General features: G+C 37.3%; 1 protein-coding gene across 1 annotated transcript in view; it reads left to right on the top strand.

Moving 5' to 3' along the window:
- The first annotated feature begins 861 nt into the window (after window positions 1-861).
- The window catches only part of LOC140830294 (uncharacterized), an 87,932-nt gene continuing 74,596 nt past the window's right edge, over window positions 862-14,197 (top strand). Inside the window, exons 1-14 of the mRNA XM_073193580.1 lie at window positions 862-1,211; window positions 2,243-2,346; window positions 3,890-4,024; window positions 4,111-4,161; window positions 6,782-6,876; window positions 7,004-7,121; window positions 7,855-7,956; window positions 8,026-8,214; window positions 8,322-8,482; window positions 8,634-8,804; window positions 9,116-9,208; window positions 9,303-9,621; window positions 9,737-9,841; window positions 9,915-10,010. Coding sequence (XP_073049681.1) covers window positions 1,115-1,211; window positions 2,243-2,346; window positions 3,890-4,024; window positions 4,111-4,161; window positions 6,782-6,876; window positions 7,004-7,121; window positions 7,855-7,956; window positions 8,026-8,214; window positions 8,322-8,482; window positions 8,634-8,804; window positions 9,116-9,208; window positions 9,303-9,621; window positions 9,737-9,841; window positions 9,915-10,010 — 1,836 coding nt within the window. The 5' untranslated portion in view covers window positions 862-1,114. The remainder of the gene's footprint in view (window positions 1,212-2,242; window positions 2,347-3,889; window positions 4,025-4,110; window positions 4,162-6,781; window positions 6,877-7,003; window positions 7,122-7,854; window positions 7,957-8,025; window positions 8,215-8,321; window positions 8,483-8,633; window positions 8,805-9,115; window positions 9,209-9,302; window positions 9,622-9,736; window positions 9,842-9,914; window positions 10,011-14,197) is intronic.

Below are 14,197 nucleotides of genomic sequence, written 5' to 3'. Positions count from 1 at the left end.
AGGCCTCTTATGAAACAGTATCACAGATTTTGATTGTTAGACAAGTTGATATAATTCATAATTATCATGAAATAATACTTTCGACATAAAAGATTATATTTTTCCATGAGTTGGATAAGATCGAATTTCTTTCTGATAAAATTGATTTATGAGATGATCTCAAAAGAGTTAATAAGGACGCAAAATAATCTGAAGCTAGGTTGCACCATATGTTTCGCTCCTCTTATGACTGTACTATTAGCGTTTTTACGTGAGCTAGGCAAACATCCTTGCTTATCTATCAACTTGAAAAATCGGGCAAGGAGATTATATAAAAATAATCGAAAATGTTTCAAAAGTGCTAGAGAGATTGTTCTCAGTGGATTGTCCGAGTTGATGAAATATGTTAATATTTATTTGATCAATGATTAGGAGCTCGATTTCTCATACCAATATCTTTTCATGCAAAATTGTCATAAATAACTTGTTAAATATGATTTACTTAACTATCATAATTTGTAGATTATTAAGCTAATTCAAAAATTTGAGAACACCAACAAATTCATATTCTCACGTCATTAAAAAAACAGAGCCGGAAAGATCAATTTTCTGTATACAAATAAACTAAAACTCGTGGTTTCCTAGAATTTGTCATCGAGACTAAAAATAAATTGCTCCTCCGACTGACAATCTAGTCGCCTCTCTTTCAGAATTGAAGTTAAATTAAATTCATTTCCAAGAAATCGGAGGAGTGCTGCGTGCGTAAAAGTAAAACACGCGGCAGGCAACTGCGAGATTAGGGCCCAACTATTTTAGAGTCGTAGCAAGTTACAATAAAAAATCCATGAAATTAATAAACCAAAACAAATAAATATTAAAAAATTAATGGGGCGTACCGACGTGGAACCTCGGAACCAGTAAACAATGGCACAAAGAAGAAGTTCCACGATATTCTTATTGTTTCCCGTTCTTTCCATTTGCACGAAATCCTTTTCTATTCCAATTATTTCAATAACAAAATAAATGAATAGTGATCAGTATATGTGCTGCGTTGGTGGGTATATAATCTTGTGTGGAGGCGTGGAAATCAGGTGTTTCTGTTGTCTGGTTTAAAGATTTGAGTGATTGAGTAGAGATGTTGGAGGATCAGGTAGCGAATCTCTTGCAGAGGTACTTGGGGAACTATGTCCGAGGACTCAGCAAAGAAGCCCTTAAGATCAGTGTCTGGCAAGGTGGTGCTCAATTTTTTTTATTTTTTTTGGCTGCATGTTGTCATCGACTTGCTTAGTACTCCAATTTTATTCTCGATTCAAGTAGAATACCGGACAGTATTTTTCAACGATTTAGGGCTCGGTTTCTCGTTAAGAATGAGTTCAATATTGCATCACTGTTCCAGTTGTCCATGGCTTGAGGTGACGATTGTGGTGCTTAGGCTAGTTTATACTTCGATGATGATTGTGCTGCTGCTGTATTCTTCTTGCTGCAGTGGTAGAAGTGATTGATATAAGTGTATGGTTCACTGTCATGTGACATGGGCTATACTTTTTCTCGAGATAAAATTGCCACTCAGTGGATTAGTAAAATTGAAATTTATTTTGGTTTTATCGAACACGAATCTAATGCTGAGCCCCGTGATGGTTTTGGGCCTAAATAATGGTGGCTCATGAAAAGAGTTGTTTCTTTTTTCTTCTCTGGCTGGGAAAAATCCAAGATCTGGGAAAAACCAAAGACGTACCGGATCTTTACCATCACTAGAAAATTAGCATCTATTTGTGAGATAATTATAAACAAGTGGCATCCAAGTGAAAATCTTAGGAGGAAGATACATCTTAGATTATTCCGCTGTTGGGAAAATACTTCACTAAGAAATTCTATGACCTTGAGCTATATAATTTCAAGATGCATTAGTTTCACAGCATTACAAGACTAACCGCACAAGTCTTCCGTCTCAAAGGATGTTAACCCTTCATCTTTTCTGGAAGAAGAATTCCATTGGAGTGTTCCATATGACTTGAAGTCATATTTATACCAGTGCCTCCAAGATAGCAAATGTATATGTTGATTGCTTTTTAAATTCATTCTTACTATTTTGGAGTGGTTTGTCCTTGCTCCTTGATTATTTTACAGGTGGAGTTTGATTACAACTTACGGTGGGTTGGTCGGGAAATTTTTTGTTACACATGGAAATGGAACCCATGCTTCTCCCATTTGAGGGAGAGGTTTATGCCAACTCACCTAACAGGTGGTGACAATTATTTTACAGGTGATGTTGAATTGACAAATATGCAACTGAAGCCAGAGGCACTCAATGCTCTGAAGTTGCCAGTGAAGGTTAAGGCAGGTTTTCTTGGATCAGTGAAGCTAAAGGTTATGGCCCTCCACCCTCCTAGTGATTTTAACATAGTTTCATTCGGTGGTGTTCTAAAACCTTGAACATTGGATATCTGTCCTGGGCTGGTACCACTGTTTTAACAATTAGATGTATTTGCTGATTATATATGCAACAGACAACCATTATCGGAGAAAACTGAATGCTTATTTCTGCATTCTACACTGGGGCTTTCCCTAATGGAGAATACCTTGAGAAATTCAAGAGATAGAGGCATTTCATCCTCTTAATTTTTTATGCAATGTTTTTATTATAATCGTATGGGAAGTGGAACAAATGTTATCCTGGTTTTCTTCAGCACACATATTCCATTAGTCAAAACTCTCATGATAGTTTTGTAAGGTTGCTTGAATGTGTCCATTTTCCATTTGAAAGGTGAATAACAAAGGTGCTGCTATCTTTATGGTTTTCTTCTCTTATTTTTCTATAAACTTGTCCAACACGTGATAGATTTCATTTCAATACCTATAGCAAGATAAAGATAAGTTAAACTTTTCTTAATAACCCATAGGGAATATGGATTCTGTATCTCATCAGAAACCAGACGGCTCAAGGTCATGTTTGGAACGAAGCTGATATCTTTTGGAATGACTCAGTGCTTTGAACTTCATTTTTTTTTACCTTAACAATGGAAATAGGAAATTAAGTTTGGAAGTCCACCGTTCTTTCTCATGTCAGGGTTTTTAAATAAGAAATGCAGTTGCAGTGAGTGAAAGAAGATATGATGTGCAACGGGTTGCAGGGAACCAACACTGTTTTCTGATCTATTATGTTATGGTGTTTAGTTTACGCGTTTAAGACTATCATCTCTCTTGTGCCAGAGAAAGCGTTGAGAATGGAGTCTACTGTCCCAGAGTCCAAACTCAGACCTAGGGTCGAATTAATTGTCTACAAGTTTCAGGGAGTCCACGTTTCTAGGATCATGTGATGAACTGTTCCTGACCTTCCTTTGGAGTAGGCTTCATTTTAATGTCCTTGAATTCCTATTAAGAAACTTTATCTAAAAAAAATAGAAGAATCTTTAGTTTTTATTTTTACCTTTAGTTTCAGGGAGTCCACGTTTCTAGGATCATGTCCTGGAATACAATTCTAGAGTACAAGAGGGTGATATGGATGGTTCTGTGTGTTGAGTGAATGAATCTTCTCTGAGTATTGATATGGTGAAAATAGTGTTTGCTTTCAGCTGATCCAATACTTAATGTGCCTTTGGAGTATATCGCTGACCAAAATTGTTGGTGAATCTTGGGCGATGTTCTAATGCACCAGTTATCTTGATTATGCTATTAGAACTTTTCAATGCCAACATTTAATGCGAAGGCACAAAAAACGAAGCCAATGCCAATCTGCAATATTTTCACTATAATATTTATTAGTTACACATTCTTTCTTTCATCAACTGTTATCGTGTGGCGAATTCACATATGATTGTGATGTACTTGCATATTTAATGGCTTGGAGGATTTACGTAATTGTGACCTTTCCGTGTTCACTTCTACTTATTTCTGTTGTTCGGAAAACCAGGTTCCATGGAGCAGGCTTGGCCAAGAACCAGTTCTAGTTCACCTGGATCGAATATTTTTATTAGCTGAACCTGCAACCCATGTCGAAGGATCTAGTGAGGATGCTATCCAAGATGCTAAGAAGACTCGAATACGAGTAAGAATTGCATTTTGGTGTTTGATTATCTATAGACGTTTTTTCTTCTTGTTTGTTAATTATGAATTGAAATTGTTGTTCAATAGGAAATGGAATCGAAGCTCTTGGAGACTCGACAAAAATTGAATACAGAGCTGGTAAGTGTAATTTTTTAGAAGTAAAACATGCAACGAATTTAAGTATTTCATGCAAGAATTCTTGCAGGACCATACTCATTGGTGATCTATTTGTTATTTTGAGATAATTTTTAGTCTATGTTAGATGGCTTCTACCAATTAGGTTGCAGAATACGAGTTATCATAAATTTTAAAATATTTACTCAATTTTTTTTTGAAGGACTTTGAAAATTTAAGCCGGATGTTTTAAAAGGCTAGAGTTACGAATACTCATGTGATTGCCTAGTTACCACCTGAATCATGGATGCAAACAGGAAGGTGATTCATGCTGTAGCATATGTGCTTTATAGTTTTTTATCAAAAAAAAAAATAGTTTTTGCTTATGACGGCTTCCACTTAATCACTGAATAGAGCCCCCTTTACTTCCCTTAAAGAAATATGCTTGAAAGACGAAAAGTGATCAGGGATTGAAAAAAAGTTACCAGTGACACGAAGGATATACATCTTGGAGTTCATGCTATGTGGTCCAAACTTTAATAATGCCCAAAAAATACTCAAATACTTGAGACCAGTGCTGGTGATGGATACTCTTGAGATCACATTGTTGATTATCAGACATATGTAAATAGAGCTACCTTTACCTCCCTTAAAGAAATCTGCTTGAAAGACGAAATTTGATCAGGGATCGAAAAAAGTTATCAGTGACATGAAGGATATACCATCTTGGTGTTCATGCTCCGTGGTCCAAAACTTTAATCATGCCCAAAAAATGCTCAAATACTTGAGCCCAGTGCTGGTGATGGATGCTCTTGAGATCACATTGTTGAGTATCAGGCATATGGAAATGAACATGGCTAGAACACGGGTGTGACATGGCTTCAAAGTGTTTAAAAATTGACAAGAAACAAGGGAAAATGTGACGTGGGTGGCTTGTTTAATATTTTCGTTAAAACACCAAAATCCTTGATGTATTTACCCAGATGATGAGATTGTTATGACCTCTTTAGGTTTTTAATGTAACTCATAGTTATTAGAACGCAAGGTGAACTCCGAGCTGCTTAGCTGTTTAAAAAACAACTAAAAAAACAGTGAACTTCTAGTCCACCGATGTAATCATTTTTACTTTATTATTAATAAATTATCGTGTCCTATATAAAAAAAACAATTTAAAAAACAGCCATCATTTCGTAAAGACTATCTCATCATTTATGGCGTGCTTAAAAGGCGACATGGGCCAAATTGCACCAGAATTGGACTTCATGGTTATGCATAATCAAAGAGTTGCATCTTAGCTTGGGTCGAGGCGGAAGAATTAAGCCTCATGAACATTGAGCCTCTGTGCATAGATTTACGGTGTAACAAATTATTTATTTAAGTTGGTACTTAACATCACCAATGTGTGTAGCTAGGTCAAGCATTCAGCTGTGAACTCATTGGAGTATCAAGTGCTTAGTAGCCACAATGAAGGTCTTTGTAAACTTGATTGAATTGGGTGTCTATACTTATGTGCTTCCTTCAGGATGACTTAGTGGTGTTTGCTTGTATTTTATTTTTGTGTGCTTAGCAATCCGTTTTGGTTGGTCAATTCCAGTTATTGTGAGGAATTGGCAGGTCTCATCCCCTCTAAGTTGTCTTCTAGTGCTAAATAAAGGTTGTCTTGTTAATAAAAAAATGACCAAAAGCAATTAGAAACTTACTTGGAGCAGCCATGATTGTGGTGGTCAGTTGCATGTGTGTATACATATGTGCATATACCAATCTATATGCAAAGTCATGTATGTACCCATAGTTGTGAATTATGAACATTCTCCCTATCCGATACTATAACATATGCAGAACCTCTAGCATGATCAGATAACATGACATTAACACACACACAAGGACAAAATAAGATTCCTTTTTGCATGTTGATGGATAAATAGAATAGAGAGGTGGATATGTCTTACATAGATATTTATATTTGGGGGTGGCACAGAAAGAGAGAGAGAGTTCTTCACAAACAAAAATACAAGCTTGAAAAATTTTGAATCCCATATGTGTTCTCATGTCTGTGCTCCGTGAAATATTTTCACTGTCTGAAAGCAATAACGCGCAAAGTATAACATCGTTTAGAAATAAGAATTTTGTAACGATCATTTTTATAAGATTTTGCTCTTGACAGAACTGTTTTGTGAACTACAACTGCAAACTACAATTTTTTTTGTTATATTAACACATGCATTCATTATTCTGCTAAGGGATGGTATTTTTTATTCACTCTTTTATTTTGTGAATACATGAGGAAAATGTTTCTTCCTTTTCAAATCTCCTTTTAAAATTCAAATGCTAAAAGTATATATATCTCAATAAGATAAGTTTATTTCATCAGATTTGAGATTAGCTAGACTCACATTGCTAATGATTATTGCAGTCCTATAAGCTCCTTAAATATATTTTGTATTGATCTTTTTTATACCATTCATTCTCAAATGAAATTACAGATGGTACAGATATGCAAAGCACAACGTTGAATTTATTTTATTCATATTGGAGCAATAATCATCATTTTTCAAAGCAAACTAAGACTAATTTTTCGAGCTCTTGGTGAATTGTTTTGATAATGATTTCATGACCTTTTTTTTCATACTTTTCTTTCTGTAAGAACAAGTCTTGGCTTGGATCATTAATCAATACGGTGATTGGGAATTTAAAGCTTTCAATTTCAAACATTCACGTCAGATACGAGGATCTTGAGAGGTATGCCGGTTTTTATCCCTGGATTAATCCTTCCTCTCTGCCTCCTCTGCCCCACTTCTCACTTCCTTCTCCCCTGATCTCATAATGTAACCGAAAGCAACCATTTCATAGTGCCACTGTTTGCCAGTAATCCAGGCCATCCATTCTCAGCTGGTGTGACCTTGGACAAACTTTCAGCGATAACGGTGGATGATAATGGGAAAGAGACTTTTATAACTGGAGGTGCATTGGAACAAATCAAGAAGGTTCATGTCCCTATACATCTTAATTAAGGAGAAACAGGATTGTGTTTCTTCAACTGCTCCTATTGAACAATCAATTCCTTATGCTTGAGGTTTTACGGTATTTGTTATAATTCACCTGTTCACAACTTGATCCTCGTGAATCCAGGTTTTTGGTGTCCTCCATGAATTTTGATTTGCTGATAAGCTGCTATCAGACAATGATTTATTGCTTTTTCTGTACACTATAATGATGAAATTTGCTTTAGTGTTACTAACATTAAAATTATATGTTCTCCTAAAAAAAATGGTATTGCAATTGATTGTAGCAGATTATATGTGACAAGATAGATAAATTCCATTTATGTCAAAACCAATTTGACTTGTTTAATGTATTTCGGAAAGTGAATACTTGAAACTGCACCAATTTCGCAAATTAGATAGGAAAAAGACATTGATCAGGTTCATGGGAATTTTGGTAGTAGTGTATTCTGATTATCGAACATGATAAGCATTCCCAAAATTCAGTCATCAACATTTGTGAATGCTAAGAAGCCATTTATTTTCTTCACAGTAATGCTTGTAGCCGAGAAGGTCCTTTTGTATCTGCTTGACTTTTGGTTATTTTAGGCATCTTGTCCTCCTGAAGATCTCCTTCCGTTGAAATCTACAGACTGCTATTGCTTGTTTTAGCTCTTTTTTTGGTCCAGATTTAGTTTTGTTTGACTATGTATTTGATTCCTTTTGTGATGTTTAGTCTGCAGAACTTGAACGATTGGCTATCTATTGGGATTCTGATATCAATCCATGGTATCTTGAAAAACCATGGAAGGATTTGCTACCAGTTGAGTGGGCTCAGGTATGTTAAATTTGTTTAGCAATAAATGTTTTCTGTAAGTTATGTTTGTATCTGATCCATTTGCTGTAGGTTTTCAAGTTAGGTACAAAGGATGGAAAACCTGCTACTAGCGACATCCCTAAGCACTCGTACATTTTGCAACCAGTGAGTGGAAATGCTAGTTATTTAAAAGACCGTCCAAATATGTCCGGGAACAGTAGTCAACCTGTGCAGAGAGTTACCGTAAATCTAGATGATGTGACACTATGTTTGTCAAAGGTTGGTTTCTACAGTCCCTTTATCTAGGTTTTTACCCTATTGCAAACCTTGGAATATTATCCACTCAAATCTTAGAATTTTATCCTTTCCATCTCTACGTATTGCAGAATGGTTATGGGGACTTGTTGAAATTGGCAGATAACTTTACTGCCTTCAACCAGCGACTAAAGTATGCTCACTATCGCCCAGTGCTTTCAGTGAAAGCAGATCCAAAGTCTTGGTGGAAGTATGTTTTCAAAGTAGTTTCAGATCAAGAGAAGAAGGGCAGGTATCCGGCTAGTTATATTTATGTCATAGTAATTCCTCGCACCCCAGTCCCTCCAACCCACAACACACACCCCCAACCCCCCCACACAGTATTTTCGTTAAATCTTTACTTTCTTCTCAGAAACTTTTGTTTTATTTTTATCGTGCTCCAGTGGAAAATTGTCATGGGAGCAAGTCTTACGCTATGCAAGTTTGCGTAAGAAATACGTTTCCCTGTATGCTGCATTGCTCAAATCAGATCTTGACCGAAATGTAGTGGATGACAATAAGGACATAGAGGAACTTGACCGTGAACTTGATCTTGAAGTAATCCTTCAGTGGCGGTATACTCTTCTGATTCTTTCATTTGATGATTGAATAAATATGTTGGTATATGGTGTTGTGGAATTGATAGGATGGTGTATTTTATTTGACTAGTATTCAGATATTACATTTAAGTTCATTGTACTCCTTTAAGTGATGTCTCTTGTTTGTTTTCTGTCACCAGCTTTTGCTTTGTGTGATTCCATTGGTGGTCATCGAGTCTACCATTGTTGCTGAATTTCAACTTACTTGAGCACGTTATAATTGTGGTTTTATCTTCAGAATTTTGACAAGTATATTTTTTAATCACTACATTGCTTTCTTCAAATAGGATGTTGGCTCACAAATTTGTGGAACAATCAGTGGGTTCAGAACTTTACAAAAATAAACAAAAAGCAAAGAAGTCATGGTGGCCATTTGGAGGGTAAATAAGTCTTATGTTACTCTTGTTTCGCCCATCCAAAAGATTTTTGGGGTCAGTATATATTTATTTCAATGTTATTCACTCCCTATCTCAGGACGAACCAGCCTGAAAAAGATGAAAACGAACCAGGGGTTCTGACAGAGGAAGACTGGGAGAGGTTAAATAATCTTATTGGATTCAAAGAAGGGGATGATAAACGATCATCGATCCCCGAGAGTGGAGACTTGCCATATATTTTGTTGAAGCTTCACATGAGACATAATGCTTCAAAGCTAATAGATTTTCAGGAGTGCCTTGCTGATCTATCCTGTGAAAATCTTGATTGTTGCGTGAAACTTTACTCAGAGGCCAAAGTTTTTGACATAAAGTTGGGATCATACAGATTGTTATCCCCAAATGGTCTTCTTGCTGAGGTAGGGCGTCTCAATCCATCTTCTCTGCATTTTTACTGGCATGATTATGAAAAGTTACTTTCTAGTAAACAGATCAGTAATTGGTTACGTACTTTTCTGTTCATTCTTTCTACAGAGTGAAAGTGCTACTGATTCATTAGTCGGTGTCTTCAGCTATAAACCTCTTGATGCTGATGTTGACTGGAGCATGGTTGCCAAAGCTTCACCTTGCTATGTTACTGTAAGATATCAGTATTTTTACTCCAACGTTAGTTATTTTGTACGGCTTTGGACTGATTGATACCTTGCCTCAGTACTTGAAGGATTCCATTGATCAAATAATTAACTTCTTTCAAAACAATGCTGCTGTTAGTCAGACTCTAGCCCGAGAGACTGTTTCTGCTGTACAGGTCTGTTTCTCTCCTTTTTTTCACCTGCAGAACTGGTTAACACACAGTTATGCATTTACTAATTTTTTTCTTTAGGTTATTGTTTCTTTTTTGAAACATTGTTCGTTAATGTTAGGTTTCATTAAGAAATAAACATTTTCATTTCTTGGGAAGGTTTAAAACTTTCCAACTACTAGGAAATATCATCTTTTGGTCATGACAAAAAGGGGATCAAATATTTCTTCTCTACCTTTTTTTGGGTGAGGGGTTTTTTTTTATGTATCAGAGAATCAATTGTGTTATCGTTGAACGCTAATATTATGAAATTTATATTTGGATGATTAGATTTAGTTATTTAGCAACTAGGGCTTTATTATGTAGAACATTCAAGTTCACAAGGTATGTTGGTTATCTAGGCTCGATGAACTCTTCATGTTTTGAAAGCGTACTAAAACAAGTGGAAATTTTGTATGCATTCACTAAGTATACCTAATTTTACCTTCTTTATCTGTTGGCCTAGATTATTGAAGTTCCTTTAAATTCTCATATGTCAGAATAATAATTCAAAATATTGACTATTGCATACATTTTTTCCACTTCTTCCTAAAATTACCTCCATGGTGAGATTGGAAAGAAAATGTTGTTCTTCATCACCCAAATAACCCCTCTTGATTGGATTTTGTTAGAATTACTATTATTTCCTAGTCAGATTTGTATTTAGGATTTTATTTTATTTATTCTATAATAGGAAAAGGTGCTAAATCTGGAATTAGTTATTGACAACTGATTCCGGATTCTAAGCCTAATAGAAATAGAATATTTTATTTTAATAGGAGATTTGATAGAATATTTTATTTTAATAGGAGATTTGGAAATTCTTGTATAAATACAAAGTGTAAGGAATAAAATATTCATTCAGCCAAATTCACATGGTATCAGAGCTATAATCGATCCGATACTTTAACACTACGACATTTTTTTCCCGATTGCTCTTCTATTATGAGCAACCTGGAATTCCTTTTTGGAAGCTTTATGGCTGATTAATCTTCCCCGAGCACCCCGATTGATGGCGAATCTACCACAAAACCCACCCATCTTAACCAGAATGAAATTTCCACCAATTTTTTGATCACTATCCATAAGCTTAATGGTACCAACTTTCTGCAGTGGTCTCAATCGGTCACCTTGTTCATCAAAGGACGAGGAAAAATTGGCCACCTCAATGGTACCACGACTGAACATACCAAAACCGACCCTGTCCTACAATGCCTGGAGATTGAGAATTCCATGGTTATGTTGTGGTTGATCAATTCCATGGAGCCCTCTATTGGTCGCTCCTATTTGTTTCTACCTTCAGCACGAGCTTTGTGGGACGCTGTCAAGGATACGTATTCAGATGTTGGGAATTCGGCTCAACTCTATGAGGTGACTATTAAGATGAGATATGCTAAGCAAGGATCCAAATCTGTCACCCAATATTTCAATTGATCTAATGGCCTTGTGGATGGAATGCGATCTGTACTATGACTTTGAATGGAAGTGCTCTGCGGATCATGCTCGGTTCCTCAAATTGATCGAGAAAGACCGTGTCTTCCAATTCCTTGTTGGCCTTAATAAGGATCTCGATGAGGTTCGTGGTCGGATACTTGGCCGGGATCCTATCCCGACTCCGCAGGAGGTCTTCTCCGAGGTTCGTCGTGAAGAAAGCCGCCGTACGGTCATGCTTGGCCCCGACGTCGCCTCTTTCGAGCCTTCTGCCATGGCTACCCAGGCCCCTGCCCCAGCCAAAGTTCGAATCAACGACTTCCGGAAATCGGGCAAATCTGTCTATTTTGAGTGTGATTACTGTCATAAACCGTGGCACACTCGGGAGAAGTGTTGGGCCCTACATGGCAAGCCCCCAAAGTTACCATCGAGCTCGAAGACTACCGGAAAAGGTGTCGCTGTGGCTACTAAAACCTCTCCACGGTCTTCTGCCTCTGCCCCTACGACTTTTTCCACTGATCAAATTCATCAATTGCTGAGTCTCCTCAAGCCTACTCCTGCTTCCTCATCGACTTCCCATGTTCGTCAAGGTAACATCCTTTGAGCTTTAGCTTCGCTCTTACACCATCGGCCATGGTTTATAGACTCCGGTGCCACCGATCACATGACGGGATGTTCCGAGTTGTTTTCTTCTTATACTCCTTGTTCGGGTCGTGATAAAGTCAAGGTTGGGGATGGCTCATTTTCTTCCATTGCTGGCAAAGGCTCCATTACTATCTCACCCACCTTAACCCTTACCTCTGTTTTACATGTCCCTAATTTACATTGCAATTTACTATCCGTCAGTAAAGTAACCACTGATCTAGATTGCTCCTTACACTTTTCCCCTGATGTCTGTGTTTTTCAGGACCATCGTTCGGGGAGGATGATTGGCAATGCTAGACGAGTGGATGACCTCTACATCTTTCACCACGAAGACGGCGTTGGTCCCATTAAAGATCGACCTTTACACTTAGGCCTCTTTTCTTTTTCTAATGTTTGTCCAATTAAGCTTTTACATTTCCGATTAGGTCATCCGAGTTTTCATTATTTAAAACATTTGTACCCTTCTTTGTTTACAAATAAAAATCCGTCTTCTTTTCAATGTGATATCTGTCAATTAGCAAAGCACCACCGTGTTCACTATCCACCACATCCATATACACCTTCTGCTCCATTTTCCCTTATACACAGTGATTTATGGGGTCCATCTCAGGTCCCGAGTTATACCAATAAAAGATGGTTTTTAACATTAATTGATGATCATACTCGATTTTGCTGGGTATTTATTCTTAAAGATAAATCTGAGGCAGCCCTCACATTGAAAAATTTTCACTCCTTTGTCAAAACTCAATTTCATACCGATATTCAAGTCCTGCGGAATGATAACGGCCGTGAATACTTTAGTTCCATCCTGGGGGAATACCTTATCTCTCACGGAATTCTTCATCACAGCTCTTGTACCGACACCTCCCAACAAAATGGTGTCGCAGAGAGGAAAAATCGCCATTTACTTGATATTGCCCGCTCCCTCGTGTTCCAATCTAAAGTTCCTACTCGTTTTTGGAACGATGTCGTGTTAACCGCTGCCTATTTGATTAATCGGCTACCACAAAGCTCTAGCCCACAAAGATAAAGAGAATGGACAATGTATGAGTAAATGATCTTGCGTCTCCGATTCGATTCTGCATAAAACACACCAATTGGGACTTATCATAATACCCGGGCATCTTTGTTGAATCATCTCCGAGGTCGGTAGCTTACCCAGAGCGGCCGACCAAGAAAAAATCTGGATTTTGATTGGGACTGGATGTTTCCACATAGCATGGAATAGATTAAACGGTGGGGAAGAGCATCTGGGAAAAAAATTGCATAGAAAGAGCTGACTGAAAAAGTACCTGACGAGTCCTCACTCCACCTAACCAAATCGTCTACTCCATCGACTAATCTAACCGACTCTAGTGCACCTAGTAACTCTGCCAAACTGTTCAACCTCGAAATCTCTCACCGCCCTTCTAAAGTGAAAATCCCATGAAATATTGGACGTTAAACTATCAATAATGGCAAAAAAAGATATGGGCAAATTGTGGAGTTCTGATAAACGAAACAAAGCTGGAAATGACTCTTTGAATGATAATTCCCCCCCACCATCTATCCTCCCAAAATCTAACTTTGTTTCCACCTCTCACGACAGTTGAAATTTTCATTTTAAAAGTTGGGTATATTCGGGAAATAAACTTCCAAGGGCTTCTAAACGTGGTGTTCCTAGCCAATCCCGCATCCCATCCATTATCTTGTAACCCATACTTACTAACAATTATCTTCTTCCATAAAGTCCCATCTTCATTAAAAAATCTCCACCACCACTTTCCAAGCAATGCCTTGTTTCGGTACGTGATTTTCCCAATTCCGAACCACCTTTATCCTTCGGCTTGCACACTTTTACCCAAGAAATCAAATGCATGTGCGCTTCTCCCTCCGCACCATCCCAAAAGAAATTCCTCGAAATTTTGTCCATTGAATCAGCTATTTTTTTTGGGACCTTGAATAAGGACATGTAATAATTCGGGATAGAATTCAATACCGATAATATCAATGTTAATCTTCCCCTTTTTGACAAGAAAGATTTCTTCCATGTGGCCAACCTCTTCGACATTCTGTCCATGACAGGCTGCCAAAAAGAA

This window comes from Primulina eburnea, chromosome 4, assembly GCF_022965805.1.
Source record: "Primulina eburnea isolate SZY01 chromosome 4, ASM2296580v1, whole genome shotgun sequence".
Taxonomy (NCBI): Eukaryota; Viridiplantae; Streptophyta; class Magnoliopsida; order Lamiales; family Gesneriaceae; genus Primulina; species Primulina eburnea.
Note: the sequence above shows the minus strand (reverse complement) of the source record. Positions and strands in the feature narration are given on the sequence as shown.